The following is a 21,833-nucleotide window of genomic DNA, read 5'->3' as shown; positions in this document are numbered from 1 at the left end:
GTTTTATGGAGGATGACATTTGAAATACAAACCATTCATGTTAAGGTTTCATCTGGAATTGCCCCAATCAAGGTTGCACAGTACTATCCATACTGTAACTCAGGTCCTATCCAAATATTCTCTGAGGCCTTTTTGGCAGTTATCACAACACTAGTCTACTGCCTAATGCCGTTCAACACCAAAGGAGCCTGTTTATTGTTTTAATAGCAGCTACTTCAGTATTCTTTGTGCTGTTGTTGCTCCCTTTAGGAACAACAAATCAAGAAAAATAAAACTGGGATGGCTAAAGGACATGCCTGGCTGTAAAGAGAAAACATAAAAAAGCCAAGGCTAATAAACTCTGCGTGTCCTACAGTGTTGTGAGGGACTTATTGTTGAAATATCATAAACCAGTTAAAGATGCAAGAGCAGCTTCTGTCTCAGATTTCATTTTAAGGAACTGTCTAGGGTCCTTTTCAGTGTTATTGACTCAGTTGTTAACCTCTGTTCTACTTACAGAATTAAAGCTGCTCCTGAAAAATGTGAAGAATCTTTAAAGATCCCCTACAGACATGTATTAAGACATTAAAAAAAATACTCTGCTTGGAACAATAACGTGTGTCTGATATGGTTTTTCCACACACAAAAAAGTACTATTACCATGTTAAAATCCTTAAAATGTCATCTACTCCTCCTTCATTAAAAAATTGAGAATACATGAATATGCAAAAATATTTAACTGCAGAATTTGAACTGCTGGACACAAGATGTCTCCTACCTCACTGTAAAGTCAGTTCTCAGTGTTTGTGCACTGGTGGTTTCACATATTCACATTACACCTGTGTAAGTTTCATATAAGACCAGTATCAGCTTCCAAACTAATGCCGATGTCACAAATGAGGCTCATAGGTCCGTCCCTTGAAATCAGATTTTCAGTCAGCACAGAGAAACTTTTTACTTTCAACAGATGAATGTGAAAACAGCCTTCTGGCGTCAAACTCAGCACATACATCATACTGCACAGTGACATTCAAACATCCAACTGTAGGAACCAGAAGAAAAATATATGTTTGAGTGGAGTGGGATTTAAATATTCTGGGGACAGGGACATGTGGTACAGACAGGTGACAAATTAAATGGGAGATTCTGACCTGACCTGTTTTTGGTCATTCCTCCAGTGACGTTACAGAGACTTGTAGAGTCCACAATTATGATAAAGAGCACTGCTGGCTCGTAGTGGGCCGATACCTTTATGTTGTTTTCCTTTAACTTGTCACACATTTGTATCTGTCACTCTAATTCAGCACTGATGAGCTGTGTTGAGGATATTTCCCCCCTGGAGCTGAATGCACCAGCTGGTTGGATGTTTCCTGATCCAACTGATTTACACTTTACATAAGTCATTACTAGCTAAGACATTGGTTTTATGCTTTTGTTGCTTCTTTTTTTTAACCCTTGGTTAAGAAAAACAGAAAGAAAAACAGAAAGAAAGAAAGAAAGAAAAACTGCAGCTTTGTAAGTGTAGCCTAAAAATAAATATTTATTAGTCTTGATCTAATAAACCAGAAATTCATACCACCACTAGGAATAAATATAACACTATTGCAACTGCTGCCATGTGGGAACCATTTGAATTAGGCCAATGACCTGTTTCAAGCACCATGAAAACTCAAAACTCAAACCTCTCACACTGAAGTCAGGTACAACAGCATGATGCAACGTCATTACAACGTCACAACTGTCTGGTTTCACCTCTAATACTAATGAGTGAGTGAGAGAGAGAGAGAGAGAGAGAGAGAGAGAGAGAGAGAGAGAGAGAGAGAGAGAGAGAGAGAGAGAGAGAGAGAGAGAGAGAGAGAGAGAGAGAGAGAGAGAGAGAGAAAGAGAAAGAGAGAGTACCCTGATTAGTCTGGCAGCATCAGTGTCAGACACTCAGCAGGGCATCCACGGCTCAGTGTGTGTGTGTGTCTCTGTGTGTGTGTGTGTGTGTGTGTTATGTGTATATTCAAGCATTTGTATGGCTGCCAGTCTTTGCTCTCTCTCTCTGTTTTTTTTTTCCTTTTTTCATGCCATCCCTCTCTTTCTCACTTTCTTCATCTTTTCTCTCTCCTTCTCTAAGCTCCAAAAACTCTGATCCCTGCATTCGCTCAGTCTGGCAAATGACTGCAGGGGCTGACAATCCACTGTCAGCATGCACCGCCACAGTCAATAACGCTGTCCCATGTCACCGCACTACACTGGCTAAAGCTCACATTTCTTATCCCTCCCAAAAACTGCTGCTTAACAACCCTTCTCTGCCTTTGCCAATCCTGCTAAACGCATTGCCATATCCCCCTCTTTCCCTCCCCTCCCCCCCAAACCCCACCCTGACACGTTTTTGGTTCTCCAAATGACCAGAACATCCTTGGGTGAAGTGAATGCTGCATATTTTAAGGCCAAGAGTGTAGCACCCAGTGAAATTTGGGACCAAATGTGATGTGCTTTTCACTACGCCCCTGAATTCTAAGCAAGTGATGGGTGACTGATCTAGCTGTCTTGCTGTAACAAGACAGGGTCATGTAGGCTATACTCAAATACACACACGAATTGCATACGCGCATATACGGGCATGCATGCACAGGGGTGCAGTGAAGCTCAGACAAGTGTTACCAAGAAATTGTAGTCTCCTCGATAATCCACTTCTCCTCTATCGTGTTTCATTAACCTCACATAGCACATACATGCTCTTTCTCTCAGCCCACACACTGTCCTTACGCACACATATACACACACACACACACACACACACACACACACACACACACACACACACACATACACGTCTGTCAGTGTCAGGGCCTGTGTTGTCCAGCTCCATTGTATCTGCATGAGGCTGAGATAATGGCATCTGTCGTTGCTCCCTTTGTCAGCGCTGTCCCCGGCCCCTGCTCACTGCTGGTCCCCATTAGCTGGCTGCTGGCCTGCTGGCCCCTCCGCTCCACGCTCTGCTGCCTGACCGAGAAAATACAGGAGACGCCTGTCCCTTCCTCTAACTCCCACTTTCGTTATCCTTTCCCCCCTTTACTCCTGTCCTCCTCCAGCTCCTCCCATCTCTGCAGACTAAAGGTGTTCGAGTAGTTTTGCTGAAATGGAGAGGTGTTGACTTGGTAAACAAAACAGAAAAAAAGAGAAAAAAAAGGAGAAAATCAAATGACAGGTGTGTTTTGGTTGGATCGTTTGTTTTGGTCAATAGCAAAGGAAACCTCAGCTCAGGATTTTTTTTAGTGTTTCAGTTATATAGGATGGGAAAACATAGGGAGAAATTTTGGCGAAATAATCTTTTTTCTGATACCTAGATTTCCCTTTAAAGTCACAACTTTTTTTCTGCAGCATTTTCCAACTCATATATTTAAAGTTTGTGTTGTAGAGAATCAATCAATCAATTAATCATTTAGCCCAAAAATCGTAATAAAATAATGAAAAATGGCCATCACAGTTTCTTAAATCCCAAGGTGAAGTCCAAAAAAACAGTTAATGATCACATAAGACAAAGAAAAGTGGAAAGATATACACAACTGAAGTCATAATTAAGGAATGTTTTGTAATTTTAGTTGAATTTTAAAAAAAAATGATTATTAGTTGACATTTATTTTCTGTCAATCAACTGATCAATTGATCCACCGATCCATTAAACTCATCCCCAATAGACTTCAGTTCATCTTAAACAAAAATGTCTTCAATCCAATTAAAAAACATTTTTTATAGGAGTGAAAAGAAGCGTGTCATTGAAATAACTCCAGATGGAAACAAACAAACACCAAAAAACAACACATAACAAAACCAAAAAATAAAAAGGTTTGGCAAACAATACCCCATTATTCATGTTTTTACTTTAAATCTGTCCAAGTTCCTCCAAACTCAAACAAAAGTTGAATATCTGGAGTTCCAATTTAGACTATTGTGTAATTTTTACAATCCATATCTTTTACCTTTAGGCATTTCACTGGATATTTGCATTTTGAGATTTAAGCACCTTTGTAAAAAACAGACTCAAAATGTAGACTCAGAGTGTATTATCTTATTATCTTTACATTTTGTCCCTTTGTGAACAATATGGAAACATCATCATTTCTCATGTTCAAGCAGTATACTGTCAACAACATGACATTAATGTGTCAGATGTATGCCGTTGTGAACCCTGTAGTACAAACCAGTCCATCTCACTATCAACTTCCCTTGTCCTTGCTACATAATTACACTCACTGGAGCTGCATTGCCTTTACAATCTAACAAATGAAGTCTGTATTACATCTGTCACCTATCTGAGATGTCTTACTTACTCAAGTCATTTTACCCTCATCTCTCATATGCATGGCTAATAAAATGTAAAGATGGGAGATAATACACCACTGACTGAGTTTTATTAAGAATCTAATGGCAATATCATTGTTGTAATGATACTAAGACATCTAAGATGAAGGGCGGACCGGCGTGCGGAAGTGAGCGTGACATCACAGGCAAAAGTGTGCTCCACTCACTTTATTTCATTATTGGTTAAGCTTCCTTATTAGGGATGGAGGGGGGGAGTGGGGTGGGTGGTGGTGGTAGTGGTGGTGGTGGTGGTGGGGAGGTCCTAAAGCGGCGTTGCCTTTGATAAAGCAAGGCAATTTCAACAGCTGCAACAGTGCAAAATTACAGTTGTACATCATGTAGCTGCCTCTCTGCTGCTTCCTCAACTTCTCCTCAGTCTCCCCTTCCTCTGGTTCTCTCCTCTACCTCTCTCTCTCTCTGTGGAAGTAGTGTCTGTGTGTGATGTTGATCTCCATGTTGCCTGCACTGTGAAGCAGAAAGACTGGAAGAGAAGAGCGCTCGGGACGAGTCAAACAGAAGACAACAGCCCCATCTAGAGATTGTATTAAGTCACTGTATTATCCAGCCACCATCAGAACTATCAGATGATCCGAGTGCACTTTATATCGATAATAGAGATATGATCATTTCTTGATTTGACTTGTCTGTGGAGTTTGTTATTCGGCTCACTTTAACTTCAGAGGGGATTGCTGATGTGATTGAATTAGAACAGAAAATGACTGATCCAAGATATGACACACATTTCTTTTGGTGAACGGGTTTTATGAATTTGTGTCACCAATGGACGGATGAGTAAAATAAATTTAGGATTAAAAGGGTTCAACAAATGGCATATTTTATCTAGAATTAGTTGGAAGATTAGATAGAGAGATAACTGTCCTGCATGATAGGGCTCACACTTTACTCATTTTAGTACAATAAATCTTTTTTAAACTGCTAACTTTGATATATGTGGACATAAAGACACATTACCCACTACTCAGTGTCTAATTCCCTCATGTGCAACTTCTAATTCAACTTCATTGTTTGTATGTAGCTTCCTCTTTTTTTTTTTTACTCCTGTGACTATTTCTGTTAATACATTTTAAAGTCACTATTTATGTTGGTGTATAGAGTCATTATTTGAGTGTTTTCATGCTTCAGTTGTATATGATAGAAGTTAATAATATAAATCTAGTAATATATCTTTATGAAAGTCTTTAAAAGTTAGGTATCTATATACATCTGCTGCTGTGACACTTGAGTTTCCCCTGTGTGGGATCAATAAAGTTTATCTGATCTTACTGACATTAATAGGACAATAAAGACTATGATGTAATAGTTTGAGTAATTTCACTGAAGGTCCAGTGCATCATGAACTGTACATCTGACATGAGGTCTGACAGCTGTGCACTAAAGCCAAACGACCTCCAAAACATCGTAAACATGACCTCCTCCCCTTCTCTGAATATGAAGTGACTTTCACATCAACAAACCATCAGGTTGACAGGCCTAACCTATCTGCCATTAGCCCGTCGAGATATCACACTTTGCTTTAATTCACCATCTTTCAGAGTGTCACACTTTATATTCCTTGGCATGGGTAGGCTACATGCGGATGCATAATTTATCTCAAATTAGCGCCTATTTGAGTAAGCATCAAAGCAAGGCGGCTAAGGTTGGAGGAGAGCTTAAGGAACCGCAGGGAAACCATCGCCAGGATTAATGCGGGAGATTTTTATAAGAAATTACTGGCTTAATGAAGTGGATAAAAAAGCTGTCAGTGTTTTATTGCATCTAAATTGTGTGGAAGTGGTGTTTAGCTGTCTCGCCTACTCCCCACATAATGGGTCGTGACAGTAGCTGTGAGGCTTATTTAACTTAACTGGTGAATAACTTGCATGGCGAAGCTATTCAGTGAGTTGTTTTTATATGCACTAAACCAGAAAGAGGTTTCTTTTTTCTCTCTCTCTCTCTTCCTCCCTCCTTCTCACTCATCATAATGCCAATATGAACAACAGCCAACTCAAGAAAACTGACGATTAACAGACTATGTAGATTCACATTTTTAAAAAAAACAAAAATCACAGAAAATACCATTGTGAGCAAATTAATAATGGTTGAAAGGTAATTGAATCTGTTGAGATAGAGAAAATATCCGTGCACCATGATCTTGACTTCTTTACAAATTGGATGTGAGCTAAACCCCACGTTTGATCAATACGGAGTAATCCATTTTAACCTATTATGCTCATAGTGCAGCTCAAATAAATGAAACAAGGGTTGTGTTGCATGCAGTGGTTATAGAAGCCGCTGACATTTACAGTCCTGTTTTAACAAGCCATATAATTCACCATACAGGCTCAGCAGATGATGCACACTTTCTGTAAATTTAACAAGTATGAAAACAGTTATTGGGCACGGAGAAGGGACACAAATGAATAACAATGCATTGTGAGGGAACACTGGAACAGTCCTACAGCGCCATCTTGTGCTTGTTTGTAGGCCTTAGTTAAGTTAGATGATAAAATAACATTTCTACTCTCACAATAATACTGGACTCATTTGGGATGCTTTGAAATGATTAAAAGATTATTAGGCTTGTAAAATGAGTCGCTTTAGTGTGCTGCTGCATCAATTATAACAATATCAAGAACAAAATTTAAATTTTCATTTATTTCACACAGTATAGCGTCACAATACATGAAGTCACTCATCCATCACGGTTCTGATGTGCAAGTGTTTATTTTCAGGTGACTGATAATGACCGGGTAGAGATCATTCCCCTGTGTCATGAAGCAGGTTTATCTAGTGAATGTAACTGAGGAAAAAAAGAGAAGTCCATCAAATCTGGAAAGTGGACTGATGTAAATGAAATTAAGTTAGAAATTTGTACAAGTGAAGCTGTCCAAAAAAAATTAGGTAATCCTGCTTCGTGAATCAGGTTCCTGTTCTTTGGACACAGCCAATCTGATTTCCCACATCTCACCACTGATTAAACAAACAGAAAAATGCAGGCGTGAACATCTCACGTCACTGTAATAGCAAAAGTAATGAAATTTGGTCTTTTAATCCTTCTTGTTTAATTTTCTTGGTTAGTTTACTTTCACTTTCTCACCTTTGAATACAAAGAGCAGTGTTATGGTTGATACAAGTTGACAACACACCGATGTATGCATGCTTGGAATGGGTACATTTTGTTCCTGCGGATCCTGCTGAACAGAGCCAAACTAAATACAAAACATGGGTTAATCATTTTGAGCAGGACTTAAATTGTAGGTGGGAAAACATGCAAGTTTAAAGCAGTTCATATCATCATCCTAAAATCTCTTAGAAAACCAATCTGGAGTCTGAAACCCCTCCGTCTTTCACCTCAACCAGACTTAATAATATATTTTTTCTTAGATGGTAAGAAACAAAAGTTTTAAATCATGATATATTCACAATTTGACTGTTTTAACAGTTTCTGAATCATTAAATCATTTTGGCAGTGCGTTTGCAAAGACCTTTTCAAATCTCTGGCCAAACTCATTTTTACAACTTTATCAGAAAGTCAATCATAACTTTGATTTTTCAGTGGAGCACAACACAGTTAAGTTACTTTCACTGATTGAAAATAGTTTAATTTTGCTAAGCTTGTTGTTGGAAAGGACATATTATCTTTCTGTAAGGATCCTTCACCAGCACAACCCAGTCTGGGATCTAATCAAAACCTTTCACTGACACACACACACACACACACACACACTAACTCATACATACGTTCATAGATATCTACACACACACTCACACACGCACACGACCAAATTATATGGACAGCACAATCCCTTTTTAGTCTGCACACCTTGTTTTCCCTTCACAAGTGAAACCAAAAAGCAAGTTCTGGGCAGCATTCAGGTAGGGTGAGGTGAGTGGTAGTGAGAGAAAGCTTGCATTGCAGGCAAGCTTTATCTACATAAGGCCATCTTTGAACATGTGTGGGGTTAGGACTGGCAGTTCACATCACCACCATCTTTTTCATCAGCACAGAAGTGGTCGGCGTGGGTTCATCGCTTAGACCATCACTAATCCTGCAAACTGATATCACAGCTTGTCCGTAGCGAGAGGTTGCGTCAAATGTTTGTTTATTTCCTTCCCACATTGTTCATATAGAGGGACCAGCAGCTAATCATCACAGCCTCTGACTGCAACAGGAAATCCATTAAAAAGATCCTGGACAGCTATTTCCTGTCCAGTTGCAGTTTTATTCTCTTGATGTCCTTCATACTTGAATTTCCCTTCCATCTTAGCTTGAGAAGCCTGACCCCTCTACGCTCCAGTGCTGCTCCCACACACTCTTGGCTCGAGCCGTCTTTCAGTGTTTTAGGTGCTGGGAGCAAGGGATTGTGATTGGTGCTCTGGTGAGCCCAAAGTTTAGTAGTCTCACCTCTTACAGGCTCCCTGGCCCTTCTCCATCTTTCCTTTCCTCGACCCTCTTTTTGCATTTTTTTTTTTTTTAATTTTGCGTCAGTGTCTAGACAGTGTTGCGCGGCGTGCCATTGAGTGCAACGGCCTTGGTGCAGGGCGAGCCCACCGCCTGGGAGCCCGCTGGACGTTGGGTGGAAACGCCCACCTCGAATACTTCATGGATGGCCTTCCGGAAACAGTGGAAATTGTAGTCTATCAATCCTGAGGAAAGACAAAGATACGTTAGATCAGGAGTTTGACATTATGTGTCCAGATTTTATTAAACTGCCTAGCTTTCCACACTGCTTGGTTTAATAAACCCCCTCTGGAAGGGTCTCAGGACTAGCACGGCGGACACAAATCAGTTCTCCACACGATTTTATTGCACATCAGCAAACTAATTAACTTGTGCTACAGCTATCCTAGTTAACTAGTTATCCCTTCGGATAACACGTTTTCATAGAACTAGTAGTAGTAGGTTGTAAACCGACAAGCGTACCGGTCCTAACAATTTGTTTAATGATGAAAACGAAACTTAAACACCTGCCCTTAGTAAGTACAGCACACACCCCCTCCCACACAAAAACTGCCTACTGGAAAGTTCTACATTATGGACCATGGATCATATGAGAGCAACATGCTCGGTTTGTTTCTGATCAGGGGCCTTTGTTGCATGTCATACCTTCTTTCTCTCATTTCTCCTGTCTATAATTAAACAGGTTCAGTTGACGAGTCAAAAGTAAAATGCAACCTGTGTCAAACGGAGATTAACTACCACCGGAGTACGTGGAGTTTGAGTTAGCACCTCCACGCTAAACACCCAGGTGCAGCCAAGCGAGCCTCAGCTCCACCAAAGGACCATTTTGGAGTGTGGGAGTCGCAGCAGAGCCGTGATTGATTTCCAGTTAAGACACTCTGGTAAGAAATGGTTTACATTATGGGCTTAAACCTGCCTTGAAATGTAAAATAACAGGATTTTAAACATGCAATTAAAAAAAAATATATATTAACTATGGAAATTCTGTGATTAATCACGATTTAAAAAATTAATCGTTTGACAGCCCTAATAATAATGTAACTCAATTACAAAGCCAGCCACTATATTTACAGGCTTATCATGATGATTTATTGTTGAGATTGTCAGAGAGGCACTGATTCAACTCTATGGTTACATTTGAGTGTTGGAGCGTAGTTTGTGGTCTTGCTATATTGCATTATAATAACTATGAGCACCTTACATCACAATACACTGCAATCAAATAAGCCCCACCAGACAACAGCCCTAATAGTTACAACATTCTTGCATGGACAAACATTTCAAACTGGAGGAAAAATATCCCTCATAATGTCAGATGGGTTTATCTTCATTCAGGCTTCAAACTTAACACAATAGTCAGTGTTTTTGGAGGTTCACTCATTCTAAGGACCAAAAATCAGGAAAACCTGGCATCTAATTAATCAATGTTTCTTCATTCTTTATAACATCTGTCTCTAGTAAGTCTCCTGACTTCATGAAGGCACAATACTACTCTATAATGAACTGAAATGTAACTTTAATCCATTGAAAGTGAACATTATGCACAGGTGTCCTTTCACTGGCTTCACCCACTCTGTATCCATGTAGATAAAGACTTGCTGCATTGCTAGAAAGACTTTGGAAAAAAATATGAAGCCACTTGACCCAAAGCCACAAAGCAAAGGTCAAATAAAGCCGAATGAGTTGTGGGGGGGGGGGGGGTCACAGGTTTCTCCGACAGCTTACCTTTGCGCTCGAAGCTTTCTTCTCGCAAGATGCAGACAAGGGCCAGGAACTTTGTGACCTCTTTCAGGTACAGCACAGTGGTGTTGTTGAGCTTGATGATGGCCATGGACTCCTTGTCGTAAGCGCTGCCGCTGCCATCTTCCCTCAGACTAATGTGACACAACACACCACCGCAATGTTCAGAAGAAAAAGGGAAATAATTGCAGCTTGCCAATGAGGTCATTAATTAAGCAAATACATGCATAAATTAAGTTATGCTCGCAGAGAGAAAGCCTCTTCAGACAACACATGGGTGAAGTCCATGTCTTAAAGCATAAAGAAATGACAGACGACTCAATGAAATCTGTTGTCTGTATTCAATATGCAAATTTATACAGGAAGTTAATTCAAAATCTACTCTATATATATTCTCGACTACATTTTCAATTCACTTATAGAGTTTATGTTTGTCTGAATGACAGGTGGAGCAGAAAGCACTCTTGTAACCCAAGTCTGACTTCTCTGGTTCATTACATTAATGTACAAACAAACACACTCACCCATAGATGCAGGAGACGTCAATAACCACGTCGATCATGTCACAGCACAGTTCGTAAGACTGCATGTCTACAGGAGAGCTGTCTGTGGCGATGTAGATCTTACTGACCACATCAAACAGAAAAGCCTTTTCTATCCCTGAATTCTGTCAGTGGCAAAAAACAGGCAGAAAGTAGGGAAGGAAAGAGTAAGAAGAGAAATGAAGGAGGGAAAGACAAATGAAAGAAAGTGGAGAATAAGGAGTTATAATGTGGGAAAGAAACAGGATAATCTCTGATGCAGTAAAAAGACAGTTTTTAGAAGATTGGCCTCAACCTGAACGTATTCAGCTTCATTTTGATTCAGTTACAGGATTTAACTCATGACAGGATGTTTTACAGCAGACTACGCAAATGCAACCCAAATCACACTTTGTTCTCAGCTCAAAACAGATATTGAGTGTCACCATAACCTGACCTGAAAGTCTCACGACAAATTCACAGTACCTGGGAGAAATGAAAATTATGACAGGCTATTTCACTTCATTACCCACACACAGAATTTAACTTGACTGTTTTAATTTAATTTACACAATTTAACTAACAAATATTTTTCCATTTGCAATGCAGAACAATTTACCAATGAAATATAAACTGTCACTACTCTCTGTTGGACAATATATATACTATACTATACTATACTATAGAGTGGTGACACTGCTTCAAAACATATCTTTGACATTTCTGTACTTGAATGTCTTGTTATTTATGAGTTGATAGACATATAAGCCCTTACAGATATATCTGCAGTGAATATACTGTCTGGAAACAGACTCAGACTCATTTTATTGTCATTTCTTTCACCAAGGAACATGGGGAAAAAAACTAAACACAGAGCTCAGGTCCCAGTACTAAATTAAAAATATATAAATATGTACATAAATATAAAACAATCACTAAAAACTAAACAGCAACTAAAATGCAACAGCATCAAGTACATCCTCATAAAGTGTCATAAGGGAATGGACAGTTTAACCATGCAACAATCAAGGGTGCTGCATTGTTGATCAGCCTGACAGAGGAAACCATACCAACTTAGTAAGTGCAGAAAAAAACTAATAACTTGTTAATATCATTCGAGTCAGACTGCTGGTTATATATTCACACCATGAGGTAATTCTCTAACAGCGATATTTTATCAACAGCAGTATAATTAAAAATGTATTAGAGTAAGTTAGAAATCCTCTGCATGGTCAAAACATCAGCATTACAATAAAGCAGCATGGGCGCTGACTGCTGACAGAACGGCTAACTAGCAGCACCAGGGCTGACAGTGACTCACATCACACAGAAAATCACACAATGCAAGATAAAAAAAACAAACAAAAAATCATTGACATGCAGTTTAGTTTCAGGGCTGTTCTCTACTTACAGAAATGAAGATGTTTAGGAGGTTCTCCAGAGTGGGGAGCTGGGGGATGAGCTTCTGCACCACTTTGCTGAAGGCCTCGAAGATGGAGTGGTCATAAATACTCGTCAAGTAAAAGCTGAATGAGATACAACAAAAAGGAAGCGAATAAGCAGTTGCTTGCCAGAAGGACTTCTCACTTCCTCAAAACGCATACGAAAGCAGGTAAAAACACAGACAGTCACGAGATTATATGACAGCCAGAAGCCGGACTGTAGACGAGAGCTCTTAATCGAAGCATTTTTTAACTGAGAACACAGAGAAGAAAACAATAGTCTTCATATGACTGTTGCAAAACTGGACACACATGACTTGTGCACTTTAGATACTGAGATACATAAATAAAAGATCATATCTCAAGGAAACTCGTGGTTTAGCAGAAGCTCATCTTGCAAAGCATTATAGTGAATAAAGCAGCATTGAGTCATACGGCAGAGAAAGAAAAAAAAAAAAAAAAAGAAGCTCCCTCTGCTCCACTATATATCCAGGGCCGGTCAGGCTGTCTAACCGGAATAAACAATAATCTAACCCCACATAAAACACAGTGCTGCCTCTGCCAACACTCCAACATAAACAGTAAAGCTGCTGCAGAGCTGACCAGGCTCAGCAAGAACAGCCTGTTTAATGTGGGACATAACACATTTGGACTTTACACGCAGTGTGTCAGGGCGAAGGCTGCAATTAAAAAGGTTGTTTCACATTTGATTCATTTATCAGTTAATCATGCAGTCTATAAAATATCAGAAAATAATTAATCAAATGTAGATACACAACTCAAACTGTCTTCTTAATTCATCTGAAGATCAAATAGGCCAAAAAATATTTAACTAACTTTTTTTAAAGCAAACAAATTCTTACATTTAAGCAGCAAATAATAATTACTATTGCACTCAATTGCTTTATTGGATTATTATCAGTAATCATCAGTTAATCTTCTGTCTTCTGTGAAATTTATCCTGATTGAATTATCTTGAGTGTTTTTATCCCAAAATAAGATAAAACTTTATATCCTCCAATCCCCTAGTGTGTAACAAAGAAAAAAACCATTCAATAATCACGTCAAATTTGGCATTTTTGCTTAAAAAGCGACAAAGAATAAATCAATAAATGTGGACCTTTGCTTTCTTTCTACATGGTAAGTATGTCAGGCTATTGGAATCATAATCCGCTCTGGTATTTGAGCTCAGGTCACGGTTTCTTCATTAGAAAGCCAAAGAGGAATCTCACAGTAATGCAAAGAGAATGTAGACGAACACAAACATCTCTAATGACGAGACCACCGCATTAAAAAGCCACAGCTTTCTCTCCAAGGACTAAAGCAAGTCATCTTGTTCTGCTGTGAGCTGTTGCACAAATCACAACCATAAACAAACTCATTCCATGAACAGTGCGAGTTTTTGGATGTATTAAATCAAGCAATGTAACTTTTCATAACATATTTTCATTGCTAACATGTCTCCTGTGTCACTGCTGGTCCACACATGCTGCCATTAATACCAAAAATATAGACATTTAACTCTTATGCTGCTTCTGCATTTTAAAAGTACACAAGTATATAATAATATTTTGTGAATGCAGCCTAATTTTCACTGTCATTACAAAGTTAATTGAGAGGGTGGAGTGACAGGCTGGAGTCTAAAGGCGGTACATGTTAACACCTCCATGTTATTGGAGCACATAGTTTGCGTAATCCAGAGAATTGCTACGAAAAAATACAAAATAAAATGTGCTTAACTTAGCAACCACAGTTACTCATAACCATCTACTTCCTTGTATGTGTAACAACTTCTTTTTTTTTTCCATTTACACAAAAGGCAGTTCTGGGAAGACAACTATTTAGAGAGTCATCTAGCCTCTTAAAAAAACCTTTATAGCACCTGTATCATGAGATAACCTGTGTTAGACTTATCTACTTCATTATGAAAACTGTGAGGATAAAAATGTACAATAAAACACACTGTTTTAATATGTGGATAAAAGAGGGTTTACATGTACTGCTCCTACTCCTCCTGTTTGATATGTGCTCAGTGTGAAGTTACAGACGGTGCAGCTGCAATGGGCTTTGTGGGTGGCTTTGGTTTCTATCTTACGGAGCTTTAAGAAAAGCTTAAAAATCATTTGATGATGGTGTCATGAGTAAATTCTGTAAAAGTAAAATGTTTCTCTGCCTACTGTTTTGCTGACTTGTTAAAAAGGGAAATCAAACCACCTCTAAAAATAAAAAGCACCATGCCACATAAGATGCTTGAGTCTGTTAGTCAACTCCATCAAGTCAGAGACACCTGAGGAAGTTACTCTTAAGTCAAGTTCTGTAACACTCAGAGCAGATGAATGAGGTTAGTTTAGTAATCAGACTCTGAATGTGGAAATGCTTCTTTTCAAGCAGATTTCACATTTCTGATCAGCTGCTATATATTGAGTAAATCTGCCGCAGCGTTACTGTGAGAATATAACAGTAATGCTGTACTGTGTCTTATGACTTGTGCTGTTTTCTCTTTTCATGCAAACATCCCAACAAAAGTCTGTGGATTCATGAAGTTGTTGGTTTGATTTTGTGACAGCGAGTACTTGCGTTGGCTCGTGGTTATAAAGTGACAATACATCTATAGGGAGCTGCTGTGCTGCTTTGTTTCAATAATTATCCTAAAATAAATAATGTAATGCTGATATGAAAGCCTTTAAAATATATACTTATTATACAGTATCCTTTATCGTGTGTGTGTGTGTGTGTGTGTGTGTGTGTGTGTGTGTGTGTGTGTGTGTGTGTTTGTGTGTGTGTGTGTGTGTGTGAAGGTACCTGAGATGCAGCTTTTCTAAACTAGCGTCTGCCAAGTCGTCATTGGCTCTCTGGTGAATGTCTCTCTGGGTCTCGATCTTGTGATCATCTGAAAGTCCGTCTACTTTGTGGATAAACACCTCGAAGTTGATCTCTGGGTTGACTCGGTAAGCCCGCGACACAGTGAGATGCAGCCTACCCAGTGCCTCCACATAATCATCCTGAAACAAAGAAGACATGAACACACATACATGAATTGAGCGGTTTAACGGGATATGACAGGGTTTTGGGGTTGACTGGACCTTTTTATAGGTTTATAGTGGCCTATTCTACAGTCAGGTGTACATAGGGTTCACATGATTCACTTCAAAAGGTTGTTTGTGAGTCTGAATAAAAGTGAGTACACGAACTAGCCGCCTGTAGCAGCGTTATGGGTAACTACATACAGATCTATATCTGCCCCCCTCACATTCATCTGAGGACACTGGTTTATTGCGGCCGACTTTCACTGCGGTTCGACTGTTAGGAAGCTAAAAAAGAAACTAAGTGCAATGACAGATTTACCTGTAGCCGATCGTGAGTCATTTGACTGTGAATGGTGAAGCGTGTTTATTTAAGCCAGAGTACACGGAGATGAGATAAAATAATCGAAAGAAGAAAAATGACGAATGGAGGCAGAAGAATCGTCAGGAAAGTCAACGTACAGTTTTACTTTCCCTCCGAGGAAACTGCTGCTGTTTCTGCAGTTGGACATGTTACTGCCTGACTCAGAAAAATTAAAAAAGTATCCACGACAGAGTAATCTCAGCACAAAACCAACTGCAATAAAAGAGCGAGGGCAGCTGGATCGATCGTTCAGCTCCATAAGGTAAGAAAAATGCAATTTCAACATGTAACTGTGCGAGGAGTTACAGCACGTCTCCATCTTCCCGCTTCCCGATAGTCCATGAAAACTGCTCAGTGTATGTTTTGTAATTTTATCCTTGCAATTAGGGAAGGTGCGGTCATAAAACATTTTGCTATTTTTCAACTAACGTAAACAAACTGACGTGCAAACTGCCCTGAATTTTAGTTCCCCGCTACAAACAGCTACTTCCTGTTTTACTTCCATTCAGACTCAAACTCATTTTTGAAGCCATTCATGTAAAAGTCTTGTTTATTTCTAAAGCAGTGGGAGGCTGACTGAGGTTGACCTTGCCCAAATCTAAATCTGAAACTAATAACGTAGCTACCTGATCACCAAGTGAACTGTACGAAGCATACGGGGGGGGGGGGGGGGGGGGCTGCCCTGTTAAAGACAGCTAGTTGTGAATTACTAATTGTTGCATTATAACACAGTTAATAAGGGTTTCCCTATGTAGACTCTACACAGCTTCTCCTGACTGTAGAGCTCTTTGTGGTGATTATATACATTTTTTCTCCTACTGAAGAGTTACAGCAATTATGTCAACTATGCACTGGAGTGATGGTTTATGTAAAATTCATACTGTATGGGAAAATGAAACTGGTTCACCAGATGAATCGGTATCCTTTCCAGCACTAATGTACGGTGTGTATATATTTCAAGTACATAAATGACAAATGTGGGAAAAGATGTATTACAAAAACTAAAGCCAATAATTTAGCCCCTATTTAAAGAACATTTATCTTCACTGACTGCATACACAATCAGCATTAAATTAATCATCTATATTTTTTGCTATACTGTCACAAAACTTCTAAAACACATTCAAATGAATGGACACTGCAAAGCTAACAAAGCCTCTTACTATGAAGTTTCTCAACAATGCATGTGACCACACTCTGCCTGGATAAACCTTCAACAAACAACTCTTATGAATATTTTAGCACAGCCAAATACAATAGCAATTAGAGTATCTATGCCACAAATAGGAAAATCAAGACTATTAAAAGCATTAAAAGGTGATTACTAGCTGCTGCTCTGAGATCGTTCATTTTAAATGAGGTATGAAGAAATGCAGCGCTGCTTTGTCTTTCCAAACAGTGAGACAAGAACAAGTCTCCTCGGGTATCACAGTGTGAGCAGCTGCTGGGACAAATTGAATTTGATGCACCTCCTCGAGGAGATATAAAGCCTGCGATCAGATCAGCTGTGGCTAACATCGTAGCTGAGATTACTTCTTGAAAGCATTTAGGGTCATGTGAGCAGCACTGGCATTAAAGCTGTAGCATGTAATTGTCTCTTATGGTCTGGCTGTTCATCAACTCTGTGTAACAGATTCTTTGTGAGGGGTTAAAGCAAAGTTCAGCTTCTACTGAACCTCACCAGATGCTGAGTCATCTAGATGAGATGGAAGATACAGTACATTGTCATATTTTGTATCCGTCAGGGGCCTAAAGGCACATTTTAATCAATGAAATCGTTTTCACAGCAGCTGGAACACCACAGATCCACTTCCTGTATTTGTAACCATGTCGAATTAACCACATCTGTTTTTCACCTGAGCATCGATGACGAATATCAAGGCCCCGGTTCCTCTGAAGATCATCTCATAGTCAAAGGTGGGGTCAAAGAAGTCGACCTGGCCGGGGAAGTCCCAGATCTGGAAGTTGACGAAAGAGCTGCTGGAGATGTCGTCTTTGTAGATCTTGTTGGTACTCTCCAGGAACAAGGTCTCATTGGGAGACATTTTGTGGAAAACCACCTGAAATCAGAATTGTGTTCGTCTTTAAAGCAGAATGAATTCAGATTAACTGTTTTAAGTGATTCAGAGAATGAGACAGAATGAAATGAAGTAGCTATCCTAAAGTTTCATAGCCTGCTACCTAATTCCCAGACAATGCTTCAGCTACTTTTCATCAGTGGTGGAACAGATTAGAAGAAAACTGCTGAGTTAGTGTTGAGACGTAAGGAAATTACAGATCTCTGATGCTCCTAATGACGCACCTACAACTACACTGTGAGGCTTAACAATAAAACTTTACACTTCAGTATAAGTGGTGGGACACATACTTAACATAAAATACATACGTAGCCTACTATAATAGTAATGCATGAAATATACAAGATCCTGTGACACACTATATGCTTACTGGTCATTTTAACACTATTCACTGATCTGATATCTTGACAGTTTGTGGCTGTTTGACATTTGTGTTAAAACATCTTTGACTTTACACACTTAGTTAAACATTATTTAATCTAATTTACTAATAAAAATAAAGATGGTATCATATAGTTAAACATATATAGAGAATATGCAGTAAGTGACTGCACTTTAAAATAAATATGTTTTTACTTTAGGGATGTTTTCTTCTTAAGTTACAAAGATAGTGATGAATGTTATAATTGATTAAGTAATTAGTTGATCAACTGGAAAATGAAATATGCCAGTATTTGATAATCGATTGATTATTTTGAGGGTAAAAAAAATACCATAAAATTCCACAATTATAGCTTCTCAACTGTGAAGACTTGCTGCTTCCTTTATATATTATATCTCATATGAATCACATGATATGATAATAAACTGTTGAAAATAATCATTAGTTGCAACCATAATGTATCTCTGGTGAGGTTATCACAGCAGTAATGTATTTAGAGTTGTGCTGTGATTTTAGCCTTTATCATAGATTACACAAAGACATCATCCAGATGTCACATGCACAGCGAGAGAGGGAAAGGGCAAAAAAATTGCAGACTCACTATTCTGATGTAACACACATCACTCTACATTCAGCATTTTTCAGCAGACAGTGAGACAGCAGCTTGAACACTGTCTGCATATAATGAGTATAGTAACAGGTAACGAGAGAAAACAAGTTACAGTGGGTGAGTAAAATGCTCCATTACTGCCTTCTTTAAAATCAATGTGTGGGCCAATGAGGTCACAGGCCAACGAACCAGAAAAAAGCCAAATCACATGTTTGTCAGACTGGAGGCTTACTGGTGGTGAGGGGGGTGGGGGGGCATTAATCTTGGACTCGAGGGTGGGTGGATTATAAGAAACACAGTACAATAATACATGGACCCTTCAGTACAGGAAAGTTCAATTCTTTACTATTACTCTTCTCTAGGCAGTACATCACGCTATATCTCGCATGATTCTGCTTCCCTTTCGAATTTTAACATAAATAATAAAATATCATAGGAAGAACAACTGCAACTCATCAATTATTCAACCACAGTGCCAGCCTGAAAGTGGCAGACTTCAACAACATGATGGAGACAGGAGGCAACTGTGCTCTAAGAGTTTGTTAGATCACAAAAAACAAAAAAAAAGGCTTTCAAGTCGAGGTTAGATTACCACCTGGGTAAAGTGGCACCAAACCCGAGGGGCCCAAAGTACAATATCAACTATGGCAGGTCAAGCATTATTCACTTATTCTGCCACCATGTCTCATACAGGAATCCTTGGGTCTAAATCAAGCTTTAAGATCTTTATTATCTACATTTTTGCTTTCCTTATATAATGCATACTTGTAATAAAGCTGTATGTAATTAAAGTGCCATAAACTAATATAGATAAAGTATCTAAGCAGCAACAATTAATGGGTTAGTCTCAAACTATTAAATGAATTGGCTACTATTTTGATAATGAATGAACCATTCAACCAGTCCATTTAAGACAAAAAATGTCCAAATCCTCAGATTCCATCCTCTCAAATGTGAATATTTCTGGTTTCTTTAGTCTGATACGATAGTAAACTGAATATATCTGCAGTGTGGACAAAACAAGACATTTAAGGATGTTATCTTGGGCTTTGGGAAACACTGATCGACATTTCTGACATTTTATAAACCAAATTACTAACTGATTAACTGAGGAAATATCCTAGCATGAGAGTGTCTGTAGTGTTTTATAGAGACCACTTCCAATGATGTCCTAAAAATCAATACGCTTTAACACAGCAAGACACTGAGGTAAAGCTTCACTTGTAGAAGAATATGTTATTTCCCAAAGTGCTGTGAATATTTAATGACTGACGGTACTTTTAATACATCAAATAATAAGTCAATTTAACATGAGAAGTGATGTGTCAGGATCTGCTCAGCTAAACTAAATCTTTGGGGAAATCATGGAAGTTTTTTTTTCCCAAGTCTGTCTTAAAAGTGACAATCAGGTTCCCAAATGAACACTGAAAAGATTTTTTCCTGCCATCACCATTCCTTATGCTCTTAATGACCATGAGACGATACCTTCATAATGCACTTAACAAGTTAGTAATGGGGGCTAAAATCCACATTCCTACTTCTGTGCAAAAAAATAAAGGTTAATATGAAGCTTCATATTAAAAAAAAGGAGTCAAATCAAGTAGATGTAGTTTAACGCTATATCTAAAGTCCCTCTTTTGTTGTGTGGGGGGGGGGGGGGGACTGTAAATGTGACAGATTTCCACTTATGATTAACTCAGATTGCTGAAGCCTCATATAAGCTTCAGATAAACTAAATGACAAGCCAGTATGCATTCAAGTAAAGGCATATGACATGTTGTTTGAAGATGAAGACACACTTGAAAACGTGTGACCCCTATCTTTAGATGGAAACTTGCAGAGTGCATACATACAATGGACTTTTGAGTGAGTGAGTGAGTGAGTGAGTGGACCCCACTAGCACACACACACACACACACACACACACACAGAGGGGAAAGAGGATGTTGCCCATACAGCAGGTGTTTGCACTGATTGGAAAACAAAGTGTTATGACTTGCAGAATGAAAAGGTGTGGCCGGCTTTGTCTGTCATGTGAGAGCTCCTCATTAAGACCTAGCCTATGCTTTCACAGCTGGGTGGGACGGACTAAAAAAAGATATATTTGGCATGTTGAACTAGTTGTTAACCATACAGTCACATGCAGTGAGAGAAGATGCATCCAGCTGGTTAATAATTCACTTGCTACAGCTACACTAATATCAGCAACTAAGGGAAAGCTAACTTAGCTACGAGATGTGGCTAGCTGTGTGGTTGGGCATATGTTATTTACTGATTGGTTTTTATCAGCTATCATCACTTGGCTACATGCTAAACTACCTCGTTAGCTATGTTGGCTAATGTCCCGTTTACTTGAAGCAGAAGGAAAGGCGCATAGGCTTTTTTCTTTCTTTTTTTTTACGCTACCTTTTGTATCGATGATTTGCCACTTCTCCTCAAACCCATGAGCAGGATCCTCGGTTTGCTGTCAGACGGAGCCGGGCTGTCCTCGATGTCGGCCTCCTCTTCACCATAGCCGAAATCTTTGGGGAACGAGTCCGCAACCCCGTAGCTGTCAGCCAGCTGTTCCACCTCGTACTGAATCGACATTTTGACCCAACGACGGTCGCTTCCCCCTTATATCCCCCCCTTTTTGCTTACCACACACACCCACACACACACCTGGTATGCACCGTCAAGTACCGTCACAAAAATGGATAAATAGTTTGTCAATAAAAGCCCAGGCTACTTCGAAACACCGAGCGTGATCCCACACATTTCCTTAGGATTTCCTCTCCCTTGCAAAAAAAAGAGAAAAACTCGCCTTTGATCCCATCCCTCAGCTCGCTCTGATTGGCTGGCTGTATTGCGATACGGATTGTGATTGGCCGAGTGGGCTGTCA

At 39.2% G+C, this 21,833-nt stretch overlaps 1 protein-coding gene across 1 annotated transcript; it reads right to left on the bottom strand.

Annotated features, from left to right (window-relative positions):
• Positions 1–6,965: 6,965 nt before the first annotated feature.
• On the bottom strand, positions 6,966–21,716 carry rragca (Ras-related GTP binding Ca). Its single transcript, XM_053327323.1, has 7 exons — positions 21,358–21,716; positions 17,738–17,941; positions 15,297–15,496; positions 12,464–12,578; positions 11,056–11,198; positions 10,517–10,665; positions 6,966–8,976 (listed from the first exon to the last, which is right to left on the bottom strand). Exons 1-7 carry the CDS (start codon positions 21,538–21,540, stop codon positions 8,822–8,824), a joined length of 1,149 nt encoding a protein of 382 aa, XP_053183298.1. The 5' UTR covers positions 21,541–21,716; the 3' UTR covers positions 6,966–8,821.
• Positions 21,717–21,833: the final 117 nt, after the last annotated feature.

This window comes from Scomber japonicus, chromosome 10 (genome assembly GCF_027409825.1).
Source record: "Scomber japonicus isolate fScoJap1 chromosome 10, fScoJap1.pri, whole genome shotgun sequence".
Taxonomy (NCBI): domain Eukaryota; kingdom Metazoa; phylum Chordata; class Actinopteri; order Scombriformes; family Scombridae; genus Scomber; species Scomber japonicus.
This window is presented reverse-complemented; position numbering and strand designations above follow the sequence as displayed.

Excerpts from the sequence above, each read along its gene's own strand:
- rragca (XM_053327323.1), bottom strand. The coding sequence starts at position 21,540 with ATGTCGATTCAGTACGAGGTGGAACAGCTGGCTGACAGCTACGGGGTT. Across the intron at positions 11,199-12,463 it reads TCCTAAACATCTTCATTTCT|AATTCAGGGATAGAAAAGGC; the intron begins GTAAGTAGAGAA and ends TGCCACTGACAG. Across the intron at positions 10,666-11,055 it reads GACGTCTCCTGCATCTATGG|TCTGAGGGAAGATGGCAGCG; the intron begins GTGAGTGTGTTT and ends GTGTCACATTAG.